We start from the raw sequence: 24,610 nt of genomic DNA, 5'->3' as shown, positions 1-24,610 counted from the left end.
TAAAAAATCTACGTCAATAAATTTTTATTTTAACTTCACAAATGGTTGATATATATATATATTAAATATACTTAAACAATTTGATAGGTATAGACTGTTAGTTTTTAAAAGTACAATCATATAAAATAATCTTATGAAATCAAATAGAAATCTCAACATAATCGATCAAAATTCTAATATTTAGAGCTTGTTTGGCATGAGCGTTTTTGTACAAAATAGTTAGAGGTATTACTATGAACAAAAGTGATGACAGACACTAAAATTTTTTTTTGTAATTTTGTTACTAGTTTTTAACAAGTTAAAAGTTGGTATTAAAAAAAAATTAAAAACACTTTTTCTCCTACTTTTAAATTATTTTTATTTCATAAATTATAAAAAAAAGTAATATAAAATACTTACACATAAATTTAAAAAACAAATAAATAAATAAGTAATTCCGTAAACTACACTATATGTAGTTTGGTACTGGTGGTTGAATGTGCCTCGTCTCGAAAAGTGGGCTTGTGAAAAACTTTTTTAAATAAATAAATAAAGAACTGGGTAGACTGCTTTAGCTCTCAAATCAAAAATATCTAACCACGTACCTGTTTGTTGGAGGAGTTACAAGATATTTGCGTAACAACAATGATTGGAAGCTTAAGCCTCCGTTTGGGAAGTGGGTTGATTATTTGACTTTTTAATTTTTTGTCTATTTTAATTTGAGGTTAAAAAATTTAGTTTGGGAAGGATTTTTTGATTTTTTAGCTTTTTTAACTTTTTTTTGTGAGAGAGGAGTGTAATGATTATGGGTTGGATTTGATATTTTTGTTTTTTGTGACTAAAATAACCTATTTTATTTTTTGCAACTATTTTAGCCCCTAACTCACCAAAACTAACTTCCCAAACTATGCCTAAGTCAGGTTTGGGATTAAAATTTTTTAATAGGTTTTTAATTTTTTGATTAAAATATAATATAAAAAATTAGTATATTTAAAATAATTTTTTTAATTTTTTACTAAAAGATACGCAAAAAATATAGAGATTTTTTTTTTTTTTGATTTTTTGATATAGATTATAAGACTTTTAATTTTTTAGTGACTTTTTGACTTTTAAGATTAGTTAATGAGAGTGAATCTAATATGATAGTTTGACCTTATTTTATTATTATTTATTCCCTACCACATTATTAAAATTCTAAAATTAGAAAATGTATGATTAATCTTGCATAATCACTCCACTCTTATTTTGTTTATGCCCAAATTATCCCTTGATTGTCAACAATTAACATCTTTGCTTAGGTCTCGAAAAGTGCGTTTTGTCCTCCTCGACTAATGCTAATACGGTGCCGTTTTGGAACTTTCATAAAAAGTCACTTTTTTTATCATTTTCTAAAAACTTAAATGGCCAAAAACGTAATAAAATTAGGGATTGTTTAGGATGTCCTAAATAAGTGTACTTTTTGACTTTTTATGAAATATGGATTGTGTATGAGTTGGGTTTGAAATGATGTGATAGAGAGGTGATGTGACTTAAATAAGATGATGTGACTTAAATAGAATAGTAATTTTTTGAATTTTTTTTAGGATGCCAAACTTGACCTTAGTTTGGGAAGGGCAAAAAATGCAAGTGTAAAATTGCAAATTAGGGCTTATGATAAAAAAATATAAAAATAAATTTCTTATGTTGAGTAAAAATATTTTGGTCATTTTAATTTGATTTAACACCATAAATAAATATTAAACCAAAAAAAAAAAAGCCAGCCTTTTACCAACTTTTCAAATCTAATATAAGTGTTTCTGAAGCACTAATTTAATAATATATATTATAATTTTAATAATTTTTTAATTATTAATTAAATTAATGAAACATTCTTCTCTAATTTTAAATAATAGGAGAGATCTAATATATATTTTTTTTATTAATTAAGATCTCTCAATAATATTATTACAAAAATTTCAACTCATCACAAAAAAAATTCTCTATAAAATTTTTCTTTGAATAATTGAAATTTTTTTGTGAAAAAAAATATATTATTTGTGAAGAACTGAAAATTTTTCTATGAAAATGTTAAGGAACTCTAATTGTTATGAAAATATTACATATCTTTTATCTTATAAAATTCTAATATAAAAAATCTTATATTATAATTTTATTTATTAATTAATTACTTCTTAATAAGTACATATGAGCACTTGTTACCATGACCTTATTCTAGTAAGAGTTCGTTTGGAATGGGAGTTGACTTTTTGACTATTTTAACGTAGAAATAAAAAGTTTCGTTTGAGATAGAACTTGTTTGGAAAGTTAGGTTTGGAGCTTTTTGGGCTAAAATAGCCACACACAACCAAAAAAAAAAGAAGGTTTTTTATCCCAATAAGACAAAACATCACATCTAATCCATAATCATTACATTCTTTCTCTTACAAAAGTCAAAAAAGTCAAAAAAATCTATCTCAAACGAGACTTTTTAGCCTCAGGCTAAAATAGTCAAAAAATCAACCCACTTCCCAAACAAATCCTAGACTTTTTTGACTTTTATGAAATAAAAATTGAACAATTATGAATTAGATATGATATTTTATTCTATTTAGCTAAAATAATTAATTTTGTCCTATATAACTATTTTAGTCCAAACTTACTTTCCAAACAAAGCCTAAGAGAAGTACCGATACATATCTTATCTTCCTCTAGAAACTCTTATAGGGCCTCTTTGTTTTGGAGTGTAGATGGTGGGATGGGAATAGGATGGATGTGGGACTCATTTTTGGTTTGCGGTGTCTTAGAAAAGTGTATTTTTTTGTCTTTTTACGAAAAGATATACAGAAAAGTAGAGAGATGATGTGATGAAAAAAAGATAAAAAGATGGATTCTATAGGTTATGCTAAACCTAGCCTTAGTGTTGTGTTTGTTTGTAAATTTAGGGAAGGGATTGAGATGGAGGAGAGGATTAGGATGGAGGTTGGAAAGGGGATTGGAATGGAGGAGGTGGAGGTGGTATTAGAAAAATAGTGAAGGGACTAGAATTTTTTTTTTTTTTTTTACATATAAGGCATTTTTTTTTAACATTATTGTTTAATTTTTTTATATATTTTTATTTATTTTATTATTTTATATATAAATAATTGAACAATTATTATACTAACAACTATTATCAAAATAAATATAATTTTACTTAATTTTTTCAATATTAATTCTATAGTGAATCCCTCCATAACTGGGCATAGATAGGAATGGCAACGGGGCGGGGCGGGGCGGGGCCGGGGATCACCCTCCCCGTCCCCGATCCCCGATGGCAGAACTTCCCCCCGTCCCCGTCCCCATCCCCGACGGGGAACCAACTACCGCCCCCACTCCCGCCCCGTAACGGGGATCGGGTTTCCCCGACCCCGAAAATCCCCGGCCAAAAATACAACATCATCAAAAGAAAAAAAAAAAAAAATCAACATCTCAACAAGAGATCATCACCACCAACAGATCTGAAAAAAAAAAATCAAAACAACAGATCTTCATCACCACCATCAAGAACATCAAAAAAAAAAAAAAATCAAAGCAATAGATCTTCATCACCAACAGATCTGAAGCAACATCTTCATCACCAACCGATGATCTTCATCACCACCAACAGATCTGAAACCAACGGATCCATGTGAGAGAGAGAGAGAGAGAGGAGATCTGTGAGAGAGAGAGAGAGAGATACCGTGTGGAGAGAAGAGAGGAGGGTCGGGGCTCGCCGTTGGTGAGAGAGAGGGCGGTCGGGGCTCGCCGTTGGTGAGAGAGAGGGCTGTCGGGGCTCGCCGTCGGTGAGAGAGAGGGGGATCGGGGCTCGCCGTTGGTGAGAGAGAGGGCGGTCGGGGCTCGCCGTCGGTGAGAGAGAGGGGGTCGGGGTTAGAGAAAACAACGGGAGAGTGAGAGAGAGTTGAGATGAGAGTGACAGAGGGAGAGACATATCAGAGTTAAAAAGAGAGTGAGTCAGTGAGTGAGAGGATCATACGGGTTTGGTTTTATATATATATATAAGGGGTATAAAAGTAATTTCACTTCGGGGAATTCGGGGATGGGGCCGGGGACGGGGACGGGGTCGGGGATCGGGCCGGGCCGGGGCTTAAACACTGATCACCGTCCCCGGCCCGAAACAGATCGGGGATTGATTTTTAGGTACCATCTTCTCCCCGTCGGGGGTATTTTTCGGGGAAAAACCGCTTAAATCGGGGTCGGGATCGGGGATCCCCGTCGGGCCGGTTTCAAATTGCCATCCCTAGGCATAGAGCACTCAAGGAAATGAACACGCACTCGCTCACTCCTTCCTTCTTGGACGGTGACTTATTAATTAGTATTACTTGAAAACTTATTCGGTAGGTTTAGTTTCAAGTTTTTGTATTTAATTTTTTAAAATATTTTGTTTTTTGTTTTTTTAGTAAATATTTTTAAAATTTTAAATAAATTTTTTTAGATGCATCTTAAATAATAAAATATCTGTGAAAAATATTTTACAAAATTAATAAATATACAAAAATATAAAAAAATGTATTAAATTTTAATTTTAATTTTTTGTATATTTAGTATTTAGTGAATTTTTTAAAGGTTTTTTTTCATAAATATTATATTTTTTTAAGTGTGTTTAGGTGTGTCTAAAATTTTTTTAAAAAAAATTACTTAAAATATTAAAAAAATTCAGTAAAAAAAAAGTAAAATGAAAAAGTAAAATTTTTTGAAAAATAAATTCTGAAAACTAAAATCAAAAGTATGATTACTACTAGTCCATGTTTATTTTGACGGATTAAATAAGGAGGTTGAAATAACTAAAATAATGTGTATCCGATTTTTATTTTGTCATGAGATTAATGTCTCAAAATAACCATTTTAGCAAATCTCACGTTTGATTAGAAAGTTACGAAAAATTTTGCTTGGTAAAGTTTTTGAAGTTTAATCCTGCCCCTTAGTTTGAGTGTGTAGTTTGGTTATAATTTTAGAAAATTAATTCTACACTCATTTTTCAATATTATATGTTACATCACTCAATTTAAACTATTTTTAAAACTCATAACAAAACAAATTTTCCACACTCAAATCATAATTCCAAAACTCACAAACTCAAAATACAACTCTATTCTTAAATCATAATTCTAAATCTCTACTAAACGCAATAATTTCTCAAAAGATTATTTTATCTTTTTGAACTGTTTACAATCACAATGCTATAATTTGCTAATACAATATATATATATATATATATATATTATATCACGAGATTAATATATATATGTTTTAAAAAAATCAAAATGTTTATAAAAAATATTTAAATGAAGAAAAAATACGCTATATATTCTTTTCCTTTTAAATATTTACCCGATTTTTTTTTTATATATCACAAAATTAATATATACATGTTTAAAAAAAAATTAATATGTTTAATAAAAATGTTTCAAAAAATTAAAGAAATAAATGTTATATAATTGAGGGTCAATTTCATCATTTAATTAGCTAATCAGCTAATCAGGAGATTGGCAAATATGCCAATTTCTATCCTACAACCCCCAATGTGATAGAGTTATCCCAAGAAACTATTAATCCAAGTTTTTTTTAAAATTTTTTTTTTATCTAAATGTTGAAATAATTATTCCATTGGACATAAAGTCCAATCTAATGGTTCTATCTCACCAAACAAACAACCCCCTATTGTAATAAACAACAAAAACTCCGTTGTACCTTAGAACTAGAACAAAAAACACAAAAAAAAAAAAGGGAAAAGTGGCTTAGAAACAAAATACATTATACATAAAACACATTCAAAACTATGTAACAATAACATTCTTGTAACTATAAGTTATAATAATAAGAATAATGTTTGAGGAGTTATGCTAGAGATACTAAAAATTTTATCAAAATTTTTATCAAACGTCTCATATGGGTATAAGACCTACACAATGTGAGTCTCATGTAGGTCTCACACCCATGTGAGATATTCGGTAGAACTTTTGATAAAATTTTTGAGGTTTCTATCATTTTTTATGTTGGAGAGCTCTAGTTTGAAAGTTTTAATGCAGCTCTAAGAACATCTCCAGCGGTAAACCAAAATTTTCACCAAATTTGAAACAAAGAAGCCAATTTTCTCAATCTGATATGGCTTGCTTCAACCGTGCATTCAAAAGGGAAGGGTCGACTGGTGGGTCGACCGGTAAGGCTAATTTTTTTTTTTCTTTTAACCTGTTTGAACATTTTTTACCAGTTTGAACCTACCTATTTAAAAGGGAACCGGTCGATCGGTGGGTCAACCGATCGGACATCCGGTTGGTTGACCAGTTGGCCCACCCCAACGGTCAAACACAGTGAAATACTGAAATCTGATACGTGTTCTCAATTTGATGAAATTTTTGTTCCATTCTCATTTTGATATCAATTTGGTGAAACCATTGGAGTGAAAAAAAGTAACTGTTTCATCAAATTTCAAATCTGATACAAGGTTTGATAAACCATTAGAAATGACCTAATGTAATTTTAATGATGTGAAAAGTACTCATATAAAGGTGGAACTCAGACTCCTCTTCCTATCTCCCTACTCTCTCTCTCACATTACTAAAATTTTATTTAAAATTCTAGTATTAAAGTTATGTATGTTACTGTTCTTGGCACCCAACCCAAGTGACGGAGCTCAAAACCATTACAAATTGTGTACTTTTTTACACACTATTTAAAAGATCAACTACATGTGCATGTGCTTTTACTGTCTTTCTTTTATGTTTTTTTGTTTTTCTATTCAATTTACCTTTTTGTCTACAATGGATGTGTCCTTTCATGTGCTACATTTATATGAAATAAAAGCTTACCTATTTCATGCAATTAAATGATTTTTTTGGGGATTAATGAGCCTAATAATAATTATAATTGCAATAAAGGTAACAGAAATGTTAGTTATCACTTAAAGGTATTTCATCATTTTATTTGACTTCACATGTATTTTAATGTAATAAAAATTATATGTATATGTAAGATCAATAATATATATATATATATACATATATATTTGATTTATCATGTCAAATAAAAAATAAAAAGATAAAAAAATCTAATAAAATATTTTAGTGATATATAACTATAAAAAAATTGAAGTTTTGATGAAGGTGTGCTATCATCAAGACTTTCAGTTATTTTTATTGCCTTAATAGTAGTTTGCTATATTTTATTGTAATGACATTTTTTTGTTCCCTTGTGAACTCAATATTAAAAATAAAATAAAATTGAGGTAATGTAGAAATGTACCAAATTAGGTACTAATTAATCAACTTTCATTAATAAAATAACTTTTTCAAAATTTAAAGTGAAGAAAATGACAAAATTACAATTTTTATATTTATAAGGATAAAAATGACAATTACACAACAAAAAATTATTTTACAACTTATTTATCAAATACTACTCCGCTGCTTAAATCTATAATCCCACAGCTATACCAAACAGGTTACAAGCTTATACTCACAGTTGTAGGTTATAATCTATAACCACTTTCCCACAACTCTACCAAACAGAGCCATTGAAGCAAAAAAAATAGAGCATTGTAAATCCCCAAAAACTCTCTCATGGCTTACATTACTTCCGCAATTAGTTAGTTAGAAAATATATCTACTAAATATTTTTGGTATCAAAGCCCAAGTTAGTAACGAACTTGAAGAAACGCTTGATCAAGTTCTATGTAAGTATACGTTTGATGAAAGATTTGTGAAGGGAAAAATACTGAGATTTATAAATACTCTTCATCAAGAGTATTTATGTATGGGATTTGTGGTTGATTGTCTTTAGTTCAACTCTCATGTGCTTGGTTTGCCTCCTGTACCCGCAAACTCCACACCAGCCAACGTTTTGTTGCACTCATTAATGCAATAATTCTGGTCATCAAACTTGGCAAAACCAACAATTCATGCCGCACAGCCATTAATGTCATTTATGAAGATATGAATACAACATGCTTGGAAAACTTGGGCTAAGCTTGATGAGGGGACAAGCGATAAATAAGGGAAACATTTGTCACTCCAAGAAAAAGACCATTACAAACACACAATGAGAAGATGCTTCCAACATTTTCACTCCAAGAACTATCTCCGACAAACTTACCTCAGATTGCCACCAATGTTACAAACATTTGTCATGAAAATGTCTACACTAGAGTTTGTTAGAATTCAAAGATGCGAATAATCCTTGACAAGTCAACTTTGCTCTAATGGAGAAATGAAGTGCCAGGTGTAAAATCTTTGGAGAACCATTGTGGGAACTTAGAAAGCAACAAAAAAGCATCTCTTTCCTCATTCCTGAACCTTACTAAAACATATGTTAAACAAAGCTATTTCAAAAATTTACACGCATAATATACAAATGTACTTGATCAAGCAACTTTATGTTTCTTCTGGAAGGACAACCTGAGTTTCTCTACATCATGTAAGAGTGAGGAATTTCCTTCACAAGTTTCTATTAATAACTCGAATCTTTTCTCAACTTCGCCCATACTTACGGATGAACCTTCCCTTTGTCCAGGCTTCTGGTATTGAATAAAATCCAACATCATGCCCTGTTATTACATTCCACCAGAAGTGGGCAAGTATAAATACCAACAAAATGGGGCTTTCTACAAACAAAGGAGAAAATGAGAAGATGGTTATGTCCATGATGCCACACATTAACTATCTTGCATATGACTGGTTCCTCAATCATCAGAAGTTGTGTTTCCCCCTTTGATCTGATCATACAATAATATATATATATATATATACTAGTAGCTGACACACTCAATGCATGTCAATTAAAACAAGTAAAATAAAACACAATTTTTACAATATATGGTATGTCATGCGAGTGGTAAGAGCCTTGTTTATTAAACCTAAGGTCTAAGGTTCAAGTCCTACTAGTGTCAACTATCTAAATTTTTTTATTTCAAATAAGAAAATGAGGACACGTGGCATAAGGAGAAGCCAACAAAGTTTCGATACCAAGTGAATTGTTCACTTTTAATAATAGTATAGATATGTGTGTGTGTGAGAGAGAGAATATAATCTCACACTTATCAGTGGTGAAGAGTAGCTTTGACAACTCCATGGTTAAAGCCACAAATTACACTGGCAAGACCCATGAACAGGAGCCTACAAGTGAGTGTGACTTCAAATCAAATAGATGCATATGATTTCACAATTTTACAATTGTACACAAACACAGTTACTTAGCAGCATGTCACACTTACCAAATGCACACAAATACAAGCAACATGTTTTCAAAGTCGGCAGGTTATCATGCATGAAGAAAAAATCTCTCATGTGATCAGATGCATATATAGTTTAATAGTTGTTAAAAAAAAATTCATACCTCATGTTGCTGTTTACGAGAGTAATCTCGCAGGAGAGACTTGGCAAGCTTATTTCGGAGTGTTAACTTATCATCATTGCAATAGCCAAACATAAAACATGTAAGATGGTGAAGAACCAGAGTAAAAGCCACTGTTCCTCGAGTTGCAGCTCTGTCAAGGGCACCAGATACCCATGACTTCACATAAGCCTCCAAAATCTTTTCATTATCCTGTACAAAGACTGAAAATTAAACTCCGTACTTTGATACTGTGAAGTTTGTTGTCCTTGGGACATCTAACTAATAAAGTACCACATATTAGCACATGCAGAGTCGGTGCCTTTTTTTAAAACAAAAAATGTACTAGCAAGAATTAGTTTCCAGTGTTACCTCAACAGGTTCAAGGTACCCTTCAGCTTTGGCAAAACAGTTTTCCAAAGGAGGCAAAAGTTCAAGAACACGAGCATTAGATAGTGCACTCCAGGCTGCAAGGCGTACAGAAGATTCAACACAACGGTGTAGATAAATTGCAACTTGTCGACCATAAATCTCATCACCATAAGATATAGCAGCAAACTGCTCCACAAGAGTTTCCATAAACATAGAATAGCTCTCGTGTATCTCCGATTGAAACCTCAGGAATTCCACACTGTAATTTTCTCCAGTTTCTGCCAAGAATTCTTTGCTTTTACTTGACCATGATTCATCAAGAAGCTTCCCATAGAGCTCTTGCAAAGTTTCATACACATCCCTACTCTTCTCCTCTTCAAGCACGCCCATACCAACAAGTAAGATTACAGACAAACAATGCAATTTCCAAGTTATTGGTACACTCCAAATTGGTGACTGGATCTCAGTGGAAACAAATGAAGACATTGCTTCAATACCTAAAAGAAAGAAAAGTCCACCTTTAGCAACTTCAATAATATCAATGAGGTCCTCCACTGGATTTATTATGTTAGAAGTGCTAGGAAGATTAGCTTGTTTGCTGCCATTGATAGTTGAGACTGGACTGAGAAACCAATGCATGGGAAGAGGCAGTCTCTGATGAGCCCATTCTACTGACAAAGAAGTGCAGAGATCTTGACTGGTCATACTTGATGTATCCAAGTCCTCATGAATAGTATCCAGATTACCACCCTTCTTAGACATTTTCTCCCCAACACCACGACTTCCATCCACTGCTTTCTGCTTCTTCTTCTTTACTGTCAACCACCTGTTTCTGAAATGAGAAGCCAAAATCTTACTGAAAAGCTGGTAGTCCTCTTCTTTGTACTTCCACACAAATGGTTTTAATCCCTTATTAAGGCTAATAAAATGGTGAATACAGAAATCAAAATACTTTAGAACAGGGACTTGGAGCAAGGTATCCAATGCCTTATCCATTATAAATCCAAAGCTTGGTCCCACAATTAAACATACACCAAATGCAGAATTTATCCTTTGAGTAGTAAAGGTCATCTCTTCACCTGTATGCAGATCTGTAGCAGATACATTTTGGAAGATTTCAAGCAAGGGAATAAGCAATCCTACATCTGTTTGTGCCAACAAAACATTTTTAGACCAAAACCCTCCACCAACAGAACCCCAACCCAGTCCAACCCCTGGAGCTGGGCCGCCTCTGCCAAATATCTCAATTGACTGCATCAATTGCCACTCAGAAGAAATTAACTTCATGAAAATAGTTATTACACTTCTGAATTCAAGAATTGACGACTTAACTATCCCACCAGAAAGAATCAAACCTTCTCTTGACATAATGAGGTCTTGAGATGATGGAGTTAGAATCTCAGACTTAGCCAGTTGGATCAACTTATCAACAGAAACAACAACCTTAACTAAACCATGAAGGCAACAAACAGAAGCCACTGAAGTTTCATGTTCACCTTGATGTCTCAAATGACACAAATACTCAACGAAAGAGCTACCTTGCACGGGATCAAATCCATATTCTGTAGCATTTGTCATTGAAAAGCTCAGAAAACCATTCTTAATAATTTCAAGTCCAATCTTAGGGACAAACTCTGGTAGCCATGGCAAATGGCCGCCAGGCAGGCTGATTGCATCCTCTGGGATCACTCTATCTAGCACACCAGAAAGCATGTGCAGGGCAGCTGAAATCGCCCATAACAAGGAACTCATTGTTGAATACTGGATAAGAGAATTTCCCTTATTTCCGTTCTTCCACTCAAATATTTTAGAAATGTATAGATTACTCCTCAATGCTGTCCACTTTATAGCTAAATCGACCATTGGACCAACATGGACCCAGCACCAAGTCTCCATGTCTTCAGCAGCAACTTCAGATGTTTGATTATGTGAATAAAAATTTGGAAGTTTTCCACTTAGAACCCCCAAAACAAGGAATGTTTCCTTAGTGATGGCAACAAATTCACTGAGAACATTGTTTTTGACGAGTTCTTCAAATGTTGGTACACTCAACCACATGCAGAGAGCAGGAAAGAAATCTGAAAAGTAAGATAAACAATATCCATACTGAATGCAGACCTTCCAAAAGCGCAACTGTTCAACTATCAATGCTGATGAGAGTTTACAATTCTCCCTTCCCAATTTTAGCCACTGGTCAAGCGGGAATGCATATTGATACAAATGCCATGTTGCATTCCGGAAAATTCCATTTTTCATAAAATCAATACAATGCTTCTTATCGGATCGTGCCAACACCTTTTTGTTTACCCAAAAAATGAAAAACAAAGAACACTAGTGTAAGAATATGCCTTCTGTTAAATGCCAAAGTAATTGACCTGAATATTTATATATATATATATATATATATTAAAACATAAAGACAGATTGTTCAAAGTAAAAGCAAGAAATTGCTTACCTTCAAAAGGGTAATCGATTTTATCTTAGAAGGATTGACTTCCATTGGCTCTTTTGTTGTAAATCTGTCCACAACTGTTTGAACAAGTCTTTCACTGTTCATGATTGCATTTGCACAAGTAGGGGAATGCCTCGCTATTGCTATAAGCATGGAAATAATACATTCTTCCAAAGCTGCAGAAGGGTCTGTCTGGACCATAAAAATCAATATATCATGTAAAACTAGAGAACCAGCAACCACACAAATCTGTTAACTATTGCCACAATCATATAAGCAATCAGAGAACAGGTTAAAAGAAACATGTTTAACCCGGAAAGTCTACACAGTAACCATGTCTTCCCACATATTCAAATACTGTACTTTTAATGTTTCTTATAACAGATGTATATATTAAGACATGTAAGACACTGTAATTGAAAATGGCATGGTTAGTGCTACTTGGCACAAAACTTCCATTTATGGTTATCCAATTCCAATTTATAGATTCAAAAAGAGCTCCCCTCACCAACTAAAGAGATGCATTAGAAGAAACAATCATGTGTTTTCATGCCACTAAAACTATTTTAAAGTTCCTAAACTTTGTTTCTTTACTTTCTACAATTATTCCATGAACACACAAAGTTGAATGAAGAGGGATACATCCCGATTTCGTGCAGCCCATTATCGACAACTAATGAAAATATATACATATGTATAAATTCAAATTACTAAATGCAGAATTCATGAAATATTCCTGTGCAGTTCTTTCAAATTAATAAAGAAAACAAAAAAAATCCATCAACATCATGCTTACCTCCAAAAGATAACAAATCCTTGGAAGGATACCCATCCTTACCAAACCTGCTACAAAATCTTGTCCAGCTACAACCATATCATCCTGAATAGTATGTTCACCTTCTTCATTATTGTCATTCACAATATGCTCACCAAAAGGCAAAATATTAGAAGGCTTAGCATTGTACTTCCAAAAGCCACCCTGAAGGAACCCAACATCAATATCTGGTCTACTTCTGAATACAGGAGCGGTAAATGTGTCCTTTGAATAAGCTGCTATTTTCTGAAAGCAGAATACATCAAACTTGAATTTGTAATAATGTCGATAAAGTTAGGGGAATAAAAATCCTGACGAAAGCAAATTACCTCTGAGATGTCAAAATAGTTCTCATTGATATCGCAGCTCAATATGCACTGAATAACTTTCGCACAAGCTAAAACTACTGAATTGTGGTTATCATCAAGAGACATTCTACAAGATAAGTAAGTGTACAGTTAAAATGCAACAAGAATTTCTCTACTTAGAATTTGAAGTACATAGATGGTGACAAGAAATTGGAAAACAAATTGTAAACAAGCCTACAAAATTATTAACCGAGTTATTGAAGCTCATGCACCTATCTACGATGGAAGACACTACTCTGAACCAGAAAGAAGATAAATCACAAATGCAAGTTGGTCTAAATATCGACATTTTTTAAGCAATATGTATCATGTAAAATACTACTGTAACATATACCATCATCTCACGTGTATGCCAGCGGAACTATGAGAAGCCAAAATAGGTCAAAGATTTTGGATCCTCAAGTTTTTATGAATTTTCTTCTTTGTTACTGGGGTCGACCCCCAAAGCCATAGCGTCTCAAAACAAGCAGCATAGTAGAAGACTTTATAAATGTAGCTACTCCCTCCGTTGCATTTTGTTTGTCCATGTTTCCATTTTGATTCGTCCCAAAATGTTTGTCCACTTTCTATTTCGGGATACTAAATATTGTTAGACTTCCAAAACTACCCCCTATAAATCATTATAAACACATTTTAAAATTCAAGTAGAAGGGCAATGGTGGGAAAAATATTTCTAAATTTGAATTAAAATGTAATGATTGCATATCTTCTTAATAAGTTAGATTTCCTATAATGGACAAACAAATTGGGACAGAGGGAGTAATTGTTAGTTTTTTTTTTTAATCCTCTTGGTGTGTGATAAGAAATCACAGATCCTTTTGCTGGTTTTGATTGCTTTTTATGATTTATTTATAATTTCTATCTGTAATCAATCAGCAGTTACAGTGCATTATATGAGTTACTTTTGACCAAGGGTAATTCTATAACCAAACAGTATTCAAAAACAGCTGTACTTGAATATCATTTCCGCAAGTATTATGAATAGAGACATCAAGATAAAGACATTAGAACTCACTACCAGGTAATAAATGGTGAATAGTTGTTCAATTCAAGCTAGTTAGCATATAACCTAAATCTGAAACCAATAAATAAGCATATAATAACTATTAGATAACAAGTTTATGGATAGAATGGCACATGCTAGAAGCAGAACAGTCAATTATGATAAAGGGTCATTAAAATGAATCACAGAAGCATTGAGAATTTACCTCAGAGATAAAGCAAGTTCAGGTTCTGGGCCAAGTGCATAAGCCCATACGGCAGCCCAGTCAATAAAATTGTTGGCGCCAGCGTTTTTCACATTTAACCCAACTTGGTTTTGACAAATGTTGTGTAATGCTTTATCAAGCACGGATGCAAGTAAATGCAATGCAAGAGAACGTTGGCCAGGAACCTGAAATTGGTGTTTGAACAAACAAGTTGGGGAAACATATATAGCTGTTTAAATATAGTCACTTTTGAAAAACCTACTGACAAAAAAGCAATCTAGCACCAAGATAAATGTCCACTAACCACACTTCTAGTGAGAGCTACTGCTTCTTTGACGGTGTAACCTGCAGCAGCAGGATCTCCCTCAGTTCGAAGGAAATCACGTTCAGAAACATTGTTGGAGCTATACCCACTTTGAGTAGATAAATTCCCTACAATATGATAAGTAGGGGGCAAGAATCTGTAAGAAGATGCATTGGCTACAATATGATACACACGGGGGAACAAAGGTCCTTTTATTGGAAAATAAATTACTGCGTGACAATATAGTAGTTTAAGAGTTAAGACTCAGGCTTTTTGACTGCTTGAAGATGCAAAGAGTTTGACATAAAATGCATAATTTCGTAAATGACAAACAACAGACTACCACAGAGAGAGAGAGAGAGAGAGAGAGAGAGAGAGAGAGAGAGGTTTCGCAAGTAATAATCAAAACCATGACAGTAAGGACGATTATCACAACAATAATCAGAATATAGTGACTTACCAGTCTTTGGTACCTCAGCAAAATTATTTTCAACAACATTACCATCCAATGAAAACCTCAATTCCCTGACAGCCTCAACTGTCTCACTCCAAGCATCCCACAAACTGCCAGAACTGGAACTCGAATTCTGCATAGCATTATAACTCAGCCCGCTCCTTGTATCTATTGAAGCCGCTGTTGTCACATCACGGGAGATATCCCTCTCAGAGAGTGGAGAACATTTTGCATCTTTGATCAACTTTTTCTCATCCTGCAGATTACCCACCTCACCTTTGGCAGCCATGTCTAAGCTGGAGACTCTTTCTTTCTTCAATTTGTGTTGTCCACGCTTTCTTAATGCCTCTATTACTGCAGGATTCATCTTCTCCAGGATCTCAGCCTGTGCTTCTGCAATCTCATCAGCTGACATTCTCTGTAACTGGGCACAATTCTCGGCATCAATTTGACTCTCAAGACTTGTGGACTCTTCCATGTTGATGGAAGTATGACTGGAAGTTTTATGCGATGTTGACACCTTTTGCTTCTCAGTATCCACTCGCCTTTGCCTTTTGGACACTTCTAACGATCCAGGGTCCATAACCTTGCCCCTTGTTTCTGCAATCACATTTTGTGAAACTTCTTCTAACAATTCGGGATCGATCGCCTTCATAGTCACATCTTCTGAATTTGCATCCTTATCTGGTGACATTTTCTGTGGCAGTCCACCATTCATGGCACCAACGCGGCTGCTTACTTGGTCGGAATTTTCAGTTAACTCATTAGTCTTCTTCTGCTTTTTCGATTCCAAAACTAAATACCTATTATTGTTGTTTTTCTGAGCCACGTAAGGATTGTCATTGGCCATTAGCTCTCTCCACCGACTCAAATCCAAACTTTTCTTCTCTTTCCTTTGAACTGGATTAGCAGAAACTACTATTGGATCAAACTCGGTCAAATCTTCATCTTCTGCATCATTCTCGTCGTCGTCGTCACCACCACCACCACCACCACTGTTTCCACTACCCATTGGAGCCCAATGCTGCAAAACCAAACTCTTTTATAACTTTATGAAGCTACCAAAAACCATCAAAACAAAAAAAACAAACACAAAAAAGATGCTCCTAATGCTTCTTTAAAAATCAAAATTGCAAAAAAATAAAAATAAAAATTTAAACTTTTTTTTGTTTTTTTTATAACTTCAGTGCTCTGGTTTGCCGCAACCTCTTTTGACTTTTGGAACTTCATATTTACCCCACAACAATGTAGAATTGTTTATAATTTACTTCCTTCTTCTGTTTTTTCTGATAGATAATCTATAGCCAAAAATATCTAATTCGCATTTAATATCGATATAAGATGCACCTTTTAATTGCTGATATAAAAAATTAAAAAAAAAAATTTAAAATGTGGCTATGTTGGGGGATTTTCTAGAAGAGAAACAAAACAAATGACCCCTTTGCAGTTTTTTCAACTACTTTATAGCCTATATTTGGGAGTTTTTTAGCCTATGTTGAGAAAAAAACCCTTTCTTTCAGTTTCTTTCTTTTTCCTTGGCTTTCTCAGCAACCATACAGAGGAGGGAGGGGCTTACAGGGCCATGAGAGCGATGACGAGCCACGGGAAAAGGAAGAACGGTTGGACGAGGGGCCGAAGTCGGCGGAATAGGCCGGTTTTGGGGCTTTTCTGAGATTCCCTTCTCGACTATGCTGCCAACTAGGTGTGAAGCATCGTCTTCTGACGTTTGAAGAGAGCTCGCTCCAAAAATCTTTTGCCGCGAGGGTTTCGCAGGGGTTTTTCCTCCTCCGCCGCCGCCGCGAATCGCTTTCTCCATCAAGACTGTTTACTTCGTAGACGGCTGTAGAAGCTATTGCCGCAAGGACCGGGAAGTCACGATGATGTGAACTACACCTCTGCTGAATTTTATTACTGTGGAATATATAAGTAATCCCATTATTTCAACAAAATTACATTAACCAACATTTTTACAGTGTTTTGTTTATTTATATTTACTTTTCGGGTTGACAGGATCAATTTGGAAACTCAAAAACTTAAAAATTTTAGTTTATTTTGAATTATATTACCTCTTTTTTTATACATATTTTTTTTAAAAAAAATTAATTTTTAATCACTTTCTCAAAATAACCCTACATTTGTTTGGGAAGAAAAAAAATAACTTAATTTAAGCTAAAATTCACAAAAAGACAAAATAGGCTAAAATAGCTAATAAGACAAAATATCACATCAAACCCATAATCATTTCATTTTTTGTCTCACAAACATCACATCCAACCATAAAAAAATCCAATCATCTTCCCAAACACAAAAATTTTTAACTTACTAAAATAATCAAAAACTAAAATAGCAACTTCTCAAACGAAACATTATTAACTTTTGGGTTGAGACACTACATTACTCATACTTTACCAAGGCTATGCCCTCCTTTGGGAATTGGGATCCTCCCCTTGAGCCCCCTCCTTCATTCCCTCCTTGCATGGGCCTTCGGGTCTACTTTGAGGCCCAGTTTTGATAATCCGAACCGTTCATATTTTTAGATTTATTCAGTATATCATACCTGTAAAAAATCAAGTTGATCGAATATCAAAAAGTATGTGTTCGGAAAACTGTTTATTAAAAAATAGTTTGTAGTCCCAATTTTCTGAACGGATACTTTCTGATATCCGATCAACTTGATTTTTTACAGGTATACTATACTGAATAAATCTAAAAATATGAACGGTTCGGATTATCAAAACTGGGCTTCAAAGTGGACCCGAATGCCCCTGCAAGGAGGGAATGAAGGAGGGGCTCAAGGAGGGGATCTGGACTCCTCCTTTGGAAGGTTGGTTATTTCAATTAATTTTTAAATTTATTTGATTATTTTAGTTAATAAAAAATATTTAATGTGTTTGCTTTGAGTTTTTTGAATTAACTTTTTTAAAAATTGAGTTTTTTTATTTTCGTATTTTTTTGTTTTTAGTGAATACTTTTAAAATTTTAAACATTTTTTTACTTTTTTAGATGCACCTTACTTAAATGTATTTAAAAAGTAAAAAAATTATGAAAAAATATTTTTAAAAATTAATAAATACATAAAAATATAAAAAAAAAATGTACTAAATTTTTTTTATATATATTTTTGGTATTTAGTGAATTTTTAAAAAGGTTTTTTTCAATTTTTTTTACTTTTAGGTATATATATGTTAGGTATGTCTAAAAGTTAAAAAAATTGCTCAAAATATTTTAAAAAATTCAGTAAAAACAAAAAAATAAGAAAAATAAGAAAGTATAATTTTTTGAAAAATGTTTTTGAAAAATGATAACCAAGCATGCTGATTTGTGTTTATGGATGATCTGTGATTTTTTTTTTTAAATTTAATAAATTATTGTGAGAGAAAAATTGATTGATTAATTGATGAATAAGACATGAGATTTTGTATTATTAATTATTTTAGTCAATGTAGTTCATAACACCACCTATGTTAACAATAGTGGGTAAACAAGTACTAATAAATAAATAAAAAATTGATAAATATGTGATTATCATGAGATGTGGAGAAAAACGAAGGGTTTGTTTGGGAGGTTGATTGGTTTTTTTGCTTTTTGGTTTTTTTAATCTGGGGTTAAAAAATCTCGTTTATGATTGATTTTTTAACTTTTTTGACTTTTGTGAGAGAAATAATGTAATGATTATGGAATTTGATGTGATGTTTTGTCTTATTGACCTAAAAAACCTATTATGTTTTTTTATAATTATTTTAACCAAAAAAACCTCAAACCTAATTTCTCTGTTTGAGAAATTAGAATAATCTGACAATGTTGTTCAAGTGTCGTAAGTCTCTGTTTGGAATGGTTAGTTGCAAGATTATCCGATACCTAAGTAATCGTAATAAGTGCACCAAGAGTATAACTAGAATCATTGATGTTGTTTGTACCTCTTAGGCTTGAATGACTTGCTTATGTGGGCCTAATTTATGGTCATTGGGTACTCAAGAGATCACATTCACTAATTCTTTACTGTTCCATTTTGAATGAAATCATGTTCTGTGATCACAATTTTCAAAGAGTGAATAAGTCCACGATAAGTGGCCTAGATGTTGGCCTAGTTTCCCAATGTTTAAATTGTCTATCCAAATAGCTAGTTAGCTTCAAAATTCAAGTTGACACATGGTATTGCTCGATTTTTTAAAGTATTTAAGCTCGACCAATCTGTCTTGCTCCATCCCCTAGATCGTCTGTCCAACTTCTTAGCCTTAAAGCAAACTCACTTAGCGAGATAACTTTTAGGCGACGGGTTGTGGCATAGATTTTTGATTTTACCTCTCACACATAGCAATGTTATTCTTGTAGTGTAATAATAATATAAACAAATATAACTAATACACAATTATTTTTATCCATTTATATATTTTCATTGGCAATTCCATAAACGTAAAATATTAAAATTATCCATCTTCCTATTTTCCTTGTCTAACTATTGTGTGTCCCTCTATATTCTCACATTTTAGAACAAAAGGAGACCTTAAAACTATTGCATACCACCACCACCACCACCATCTACCACCATCACGCATGGGCACCATATTCTTATTCCACCCTCACCAACATCTTCAAGCTTGGCTACAACAACTCACAATTAGGGGTGTGCGCGGTGCAGTTTGGGCGAGTTGATAGTAAATTTACAAATCGAATGGCGGGTTGGCGGATTAGTAGATTGACAAATTGTGGTTTATTCTAATTAATTATCATATATTTGCATATTACATAACACCAATTTGTATAATATTTGTTAGATATATAACATAAAGTAATTTTACATAATATGTTTCATATATATAACCACTAATTTGTAATAAATTTCATATCTTAAATCTCTCTCACACTCATTTTTACATTGATATTTTATTGAAAGTTAAAAAATATATATGTATTAATTATAGCGGAGCAGAACGGTTCGGTTGACGGATTATAAATTTTAAAGTTTAAACCGAGGTTAACGGTTAGAGCGGTGCGGATAGATGCGAATCAGAACGGTTTTAGTGGATTTGGAGGTATTTTGCACAGCCCTACCCACAACCCTCATTATGGCTTTGCTCTCTGCAACTTTTAAAATTGTTAACCATGATTGTTAACCCCTAACCACCCCATTGTCACAACCTTCTTTCATAGTTACCAACCATCTCCCATTATCACAATCCCCAACTTTTACAGTCGTCAATGACTACTATATGTGTGGGTGAAAATCTGACCACACTGCCCGTTTAGTGATCAGCTGGAGAGCACAGGCAGAATAGATGGCTTTAGCAACCTGTAACAGAAAGAAAAAGCTCCGGCGGTGGTTCTTCCACCCGGGGGCACTCCGACGATCAAGTCAGTATATCTCTCAAAGATAATCAAGTGCTAAACTGAATACTCAAAACATAAATTACATACCTTAGACCCACGGGGGTGCCTCTCTTTTATAATATACTCAATCCAAGTCCCACTAGAAGTATGACTTCTATGAACTCCAATTTACTGCTTACTCTGGACTCTATAAGAGATAAAGATAAAACTCCCTAAGAGCTTTATCCTTATCTTGGTTAAGTCCCCTCTTTACCTTAGGACGCTTGTCCCTTATCTGCTTATCTCGGATTCCGATATATTCGGGGATAACCTCGGCAACTCCGAGATAAGCAGATAAGGGACAAGAGTCCTAAGGTAAAGAGGGGACTTAACCAAGATAAGGATAAAGCTCTTAGGGAGTTTTATCTTTATCTCTTATAGAGTCCAGAGTAAGCAGTAAATTGGAGTTCATAGAAGTCATACTTCTAGTGGGACTTGGATTGAGTATATTATAAAAGAGAGGCACCCCCGTGGATTTAAGGTATGTAATTTATGTTTTGAGTATTCAGTTTAGCACTTGATTATCTTTGAGAGATATACTGACTTGATCGTCGGAGTGCCCCCGGGTGGAAGAACCACCGCCGGAGCTTTTTCTTTCTGTTACAGGTTGCTAAAGCCATCTATTCTGCCTGTGCTCTCCAACTGATCACTAAACGGGCAGTGTGGTCAGATTTTCACCCACACAATTTGGCGCCGTCTGTGGGAACGAAGGAAGAATAGATGGCCAGTAACGGACAGCAGGAAAATATTGGGGATGACGCCCCCACTGGGAGTGGCAGACCAATTGACCTTGACATTGAAGGAGACAACCACGATGCAGAAGCCCGTGACCAGGGTCACAGAGAGAACGATGTCATCCCAGAAGGCGACACGTCAAAAAGAACAAACCGAGGAAAGTACTACAATGAAGATAACCTCCAGGTATGGAGGGACAGGTGCCTACAGAGGGATGAAGAAGTGAAAGAACTAGCAAACAAGTTGGCGGACCTTCAGTCAGTCGTCAACTTCATGATGCAGAATAATGTTATGCAGCCACCATACCCGCTGCAAGATACGCCGATGCCAGCGACCAACACTCAGAAGGGTGGAAGAAAAACAATCCCCGAGGTCCCTCAGCATACCAGGAGCGGAAGGCATTCTCACCGGCCTTCCAGAGAAGTCGGACGGGAAAAGCCGAGGCAAGAAGAGTCCCGAAGGACACACCACATGAAGAATCCAGACCCCAAAGAACATCGACATGTTCAGGGGCAAGTACTCCATTTTGACACAACCCATGAAGAAAGACCCAAACGGACCCACCACGAGGCCGAAAGCAGTGTACCAAAAAGACTAAAATCCAAAGACAGCCGAGCTCCAGGGAGGAGCAAAGAAGACCTAAGGGACTACCTCAAAAGGAGGCAGCAGAATGCAGAAGCCGAGGTAAACTTCCCAGTAAAACCGAAGACAGCCTTCTCGGTGGAACTGGACAAATTCGAACCGCCTAAGAGATTCAGTATGCCGAGGTTTCAAATCTATGATGGTAAGTCAGATCCAAACTTTCATGTTGGGCTATACCTAAATTCAATGGCATTATATAGCGGGAACGAGCCGTTGCTCTGCAAAGTATTCCCCTCATCCTTTGGGGAAATTGCATCTGATTGGTTCCATAAGTTACCAAAAGAAAGCATAAAGACATGGGAAGGCTTGGCCGAGATATTTGTGGCCAGGTTCGTGACCAACAAGCTGCAACCCCTGAGGGTTGATGCTTTGATGGCTCTACGAATCACCAAGGAAGAAGGCCTTAGGGCCTATGCGAAGAGGTACTACGAGGTGTTCAACCGAATACCCGAATGCAACCAGGAAGTAGCAGTCGTGTCTTTTAAGAACGGCCTGAAAGATGACTGCCCACTATGGAAGTCTTTGGCAAAAACATTGCCAAAAAGCATGGAAGAACTCATGGCAAGAATTGAGAAATACGCCAGGGCCGAAGAAGATACATCGGGAAACAAAGAGGTGAAACAAGAAAAGGGAAACGGCTAGCCAAAGCGAGGCCGAGTCAACAATGGGCCGACCAAACAAGAAATAGAATTAAGAAATAAACAGGCGGTAACCACGGTATTCCGGATCCCAATCCATAAAATCTTAGATCGGATTCGAAATCAACCTTATTTCAGGGCCCCGGCAAAAGCACCGGGGGAATTCATGGGAAGGAACGTTGGTAGACGTTGTGCCTACCACAATGAAGAAGGGCATCCAACTCAAGGTTGCAGAGCCTTAAAAGCACACTTGGAGGACCTGGTAAGACAAGGCCTTCTGAGGGACCTGGTCGATGAGGCCAGAACAAGGGAAGAGCAGGCAAGGTTGCCTTAAGCACCAGCAGCACCCCCTCCCCCAGCACAGCTACCACAAGCAGGAGAACCGAGGGTGGTTAATGTGATCCACTCAAGGGTCAACGAAAACGAAGTCAGAGGAGAAACCCAGAGGGTAAGACATTTACAACATATCTACCAAGTCGGGGAAAAGAGACATCGGCCAGAAGAATGCCAAGGGCCAATGATAGCCTTTACTGAAGCCGACTTAGAACTGGTCCAACATCCGCATAATGATGCCTTGGTAGTATCCCTCCAGGTTGGGGAGTGCCAAGTAAAACGCATCCTAATAGATCAAGGCAGCTCTTGTGACATCATGTATGTCAGATGTTACAAAGAGCTAGGCCTTCACCCCGATGACCTAGAACAATCAAGCGGCCCGATGGTCGGCTTTAATGGAACACCGACATGGCCACTGGGTGCAACAAACTTAGAAGTACAAGCCGGCACTAAGAAGATCAGGACGAAATTCCTGGTAATTGACACACCCTCACCATATATCATCATCTTGGGAAGGCCGTGGTTGCATGCAATGAGGGCAGTTCCCTCGACGTTGCATCAACTACTCCGGTTCCCAACAGAGCATGGGATTGAAGAAGTTAGAGGGGATCAACTACAAGCCAAAACTTGCTCCATGGCAGCAATAAAATCCACTTGTAGTATACGGGAGCCAAAAAAAGCAGAAGTTGAAGACGAGGACATGGAAGTCCTAGAAGACGTCAGGAAAGAACCAGCCGAGAAAAGCGAAGAGGCGCTAAAGAAAATTCTCGTCCAGGAGGGCGACGAAGAACGATTTTTTCTTCTCGGCTCAGGCTTAGCTAGAGAAGAGGAAAAAGAACTGGAAGATTTTTTAAGGGCAAACATAGAGGCGTTCGCCTGGACACCTTATGAAATGCCTGGCATTGACCCCGAGGTCACCTGCCACAGTCTGAATGTCGATAGATCAGCAAAGCCTGTGATTCAACGAGCCAGAAGGTCGACGTTGATGCACGTCGAAGCAGTAGAGGAAGAGGTAGACAGACTCCTTGAAGCCAGGGCCATCCGAGAAGTTCAGTACCCAACATGGTTGTCCAACACAGTAGTAGTAAAAAAGAAGAATGGCAAGTGGAGGGTTTGTGTAGACTTTACCAGCCTCAACAAAGCTTGCCCCAAAGACAGCTTTCCTCTGCCCAAAATCGACCAACTGGTAGACGCCACTTCGGGACATGAAAGGATGAGTTTTTTAGATGCATACAGAGGGTACCACCAGATTGCTATGTACCCTCCAGATGAGGAGAAGACCGCGTTCATCACCCCGAAAGGCCTGTACTGTTACAAGGTAATGCCTTTTGGGCTGAAAAACGCATGAGCAACCTATCAGAGGTTAGTGACAAAGATGTTTAAACACCTGATTGGCAAAATGGTAGAAGTTTACATCGATGACATGGTCGTAAAGACCAAGGAATCAAAAGGTCATCTTGCCGACCTAAAAGAGGTCTTTGACATACTCAAAAGATATCGACTCCGACTCAACGCCTCGAAGTGTGCCTTTGGAGTTGGGTCAGGTAAATTTCTAGGATATCTAGTAACAAGAAAGGGCATTGAGGCCAGCCCAGACCAAAT

The 24,610-nt window shown here is 35.5% G+C and overlaps 1 protein-coding gene across 1 annotated transcript; it reads right to left on the bottom strand.

The window, feature by feature from the left end:
- Nucleotides 1-8,243: 8,243 nt before the first annotated feature.
- LOC145815380 (transcriptional elongation regulator MINIYO-like) lies at nt 8,244-17,249 on the bottom strand. Its single transcript, XM_082912005.1, has 10 exons — nt 16,870-17,249; nt 15,300-16,317; nt 14,840-14,967; nt 14,536-14,720; nt 13,289-13,394; nt 12,942-13,205; nt 12,149-12,337; nt 9,694-11,988; nt 9,325-9,534; nt 8,244-8,536 (listed from the first exon to the last, which is right to left on the bottom strand). The coding sequence occupies exons 1-10, from the start codon at nt 17,107-17,109 to the stop codon at nt 8,354-8,356; spliced, it is 4,818 nt and encodes a 1,605-aa protein (XP_082768131.1). The 5' UTR covers nt 17,110-17,249; the 3' UTR covers nt 8,244-8,353.
- Between the last annotated feature and the right edge of the window lie 7,361 nt (nt 17,250-24,610).

The sequence above is a fragment of the Camellia sinensis genome, unplaced genomic scaffold, assembly GCF_055761805.1.
Source record: "Camellia sinensis isolate YWXY unplaced genomic scaffold, ASM5576180v1 Unanchor2, whole genome shotgun sequence".
Classification (NCBI taxonomy): domain Eukaryota; kingdom Viridiplantae; phylum Streptophyta; class Magnoliopsida; order Ericales; family Theaceae; genus Camellia; species Camellia sinensis.
The sequence above is the reverse complement of the archived record's forward strand: the minus strand, read 5'-3'. Positions and strand labels throughout refer to the sequence as shown.